General features: G+C 43.2%; 1 protein-coding gene across 1 annotated transcript in view; it reads right to left on the reverse strand.

The window, feature by feature from the left end:
* LOC109828869 (endoglucanase 6-like) overlaps positions 1,110–2,616 on the reverse strand; it is a 6,346-nt gene continuing 4,839 nt past the window's right edge. Inside the window, 4 exon segments of the mRNA XM_020395841.1 lie at positions 1,110–2,019; positions 2,103–2,448; positions 2,546–2,611; positions 2,614–2,616. The exon segment at positions 2,614–2,616 is cut by the window's right edge and continues 225 nt beyond it. Of these exon segments, the coding sequence (XP_020251430.1) occupies positions 1,637–2,019; positions 2,103–2,448; positions 2,546–2,611; positions 2,614–2,616 (798 nt within the window). The 3' untranslated portion in view covers positions 1,110–1,636.

Raw genomic sequence — 2,616 nt, forward strand, 5'->3', positions numbered from 1 at the left:
TGTTGTTTCGCTTCCTTTGAATCATCACATTCTGATTAAGAGAGCGGTGTTTATCGTCTTCTCTTTGCCTTGAGTGGTATTTGGATGTCTGTAAGCATTTTTTGACGCCTACAGGGGGCTTATGTAGATTTTTATGATGTTCCCAATTTCTCTGCCAATGAACTTGGTAGCTGGCAGGATCAATTATTTGGAGTTCCATGTTAATGTTAGGATGGAATTGACTATTTCCTAAGCGCTCTCATTGGAAGTTATTTTCATTTTCCTTGGCGCGAAAACAAGGGTATGAATCTGACGCCAGCGTTCACATAATGAAGTGGCCTGGGTACTCGCAGTTTGCTGAAAATATCGAAAACTGGCTGAGTTCGGTGGGTATGTGATATGCATTGACATTGTTCTGATCGTTCACCTGTATTTATGTATTCAGATAGTGGATTTCTGGAAGCGCTTGGCCTTAATAGCTGTTTTCTAAATAACTATTTTCAATAGTCATTACCCCACTTGTCGATCGCTGTTATCCAACTATTCGATCAATATTTTCGTTAGTCACTACATGTATTGCTCTTGAACTTTTACCAACTCTAGGAGAAGGTATCTGCTCTAGCAGCCTGTGCGGCGCATACAATACATCTGAAATTTCAGTTTCAGAACTGACATTCGATCAGTTGCACCCCAAAACAATTTGAATATGAAGAGAACATGTTCCTCACAAAGTTCACATTTTCCACTGATAACTCAATAAAACAGAGCAGTAGCAGATACCGGAATTTGGCTTTCAGAAGGGAACTTGCTATTTATGTATGCCAGAGCTCGTTACCTTGTCGCAATGCTGGTACATAAGATACCATTATGTTTCACAATCTGATTATAAAGTGTATGTTGGTGTTAACAATCAGCATACTGACAAAGCTTGAAGCTTATGAACTTTCCATTAAGATGACATGATTGGTAGATGATTTACGTACGAGAATCAGATTTTTTTTCTGCACGAGAAGCAGACGAATCATATCGGGTTGTGCTTCATTGGCATGTAAAACAAGAAAAGCGGAAAGTGGGAGGCGAACCCAGAAAAACAGTTAAAACTTCAGAAGGCAAAGTAGGAGAACACCAAAGAGCAGAAAACTGAACAGAACTTGCTACTACAAAGTTTGACGAGTACAAAGGTAAGTACTGATATAGCATCCACAGACGCTAGCACTACACGATCTCTTACAGGAAATAAAAACAAGCACAAAAGGGTCACATAACTAAAACCACAGCCAGTGATTGCTCACCAAACTATAACAAAACAAGCTTGAGAGACGAGAAACTTCAAAAAAAAAAAAAACACACACAACCTATTTGAAACAGCTGAGAAGCTCCTTACATCCCAACCATTTCAACAGGATCTCTACGGCTTTGCCCTATAAACTTCATAGAGAGGTTTAGGAGAAAGAGGATGAGCACACTGATAATTGTCCCTTCTCTCCTTTCTCCTCATTTCACCTCACATAATACTTACTTATTAACATATATATATATATATATAAAGCTCGGAAGCTTAGTTTACGAGCTAACAGCGAGCGAAGAAGGAAGTAAAAGCCCCTTTCTCGTCGACTGTAACTATATATATTTATCTGCACAAACCTTTGAGAACTCTTCAGTTAAGTGTATAGCCTGAGACCGAAACATCTGCAGGAGAAGCAGAGTGAATGTACACAAACTCGAGGCTCTTTCCAGCAGGGAGGGAGTTGAGCCATGCTGGTAATCCATAGCCATTGTCGGATTTGTTGAGCCCCCACAGAGGGCCGTATAGCTTAGATATTGACAGGCTGAGGTCTTTCACAGTCTTCGACGATGTGTTGGTCACAATGACAGAGTACCTGTAATAAGTTCTGCCCTTCGCGGTCCATGATGTTGTTGCAGTTTGCTTGACTGTGAATGGTGCTGTTGATTTTGCTGCTGGTGCAGGAGATGGTTTGAGTGCAGGAGCCCGACTTGGCTCCTCACTTATAACAGGTTCATCCGGCAACGGCACAGCCCCTACAGATAAAATCCACAAACATCACTAAACGGATCTCTAAACCAATTAAGAGCAAGAAAGATAGGATGATGAGAATTTGTACCCGTAAGGAGTTGGCTGAACGAGTTTTTGCCTCCGTTGAGACGAGCCAGGACGCCTAGAATGGGGGCATTATTGTAAGTCGCGGGCTCGGTCTGCTCATAGTTGTCTCTTTCATCAGCGAAGTTGTCATAAGCATCAGGGCCGCCAACAATGGCGCCATCCAAAAGGTTAGGGTCGCTGGTCTTTCGGCTGAACCAGGTGGCGTAGCCTCCCCTGCAGCTGACAAATGAGGGGTTGACCTTGATTGACACGATGGAGGAGCCGCGGTGGTGTTGTTGCGGGTAAGTGCTGCCGTATCCCACCATGTAGCTCGTCGCCCTCGGATTGTCTCCAAGAATGTAGTCAACCTATCAGAGGGTCAACAGAGATAAGAAATTAATGGGTGACCGTCACGGCCATAGTCGTAGTCATCAATTTCAGAATTCCTCCGCACCAAACATTTACCTGAGACTTGGCGAAAGTGAGGAGCTCATCGGGGGTAGCCGTGCCAGAAGAGCACTGAACGTTCCTTCCAG

Source organism: Asparagus officinalis, chromosome 1, assembly GCF_001876935.1.
Source record: "Asparagus officinalis chromosome 1, Aspof.V1, whole genome shotgun sequence".
In the NCBI taxonomy this organism is placed as follows: domain Eukaryota; kingdom Viridiplantae; phylum Streptophyta; class Magnoliopsida; order Asparagales; family Asparagaceae; genus Asparagus; species Asparagus officinalis.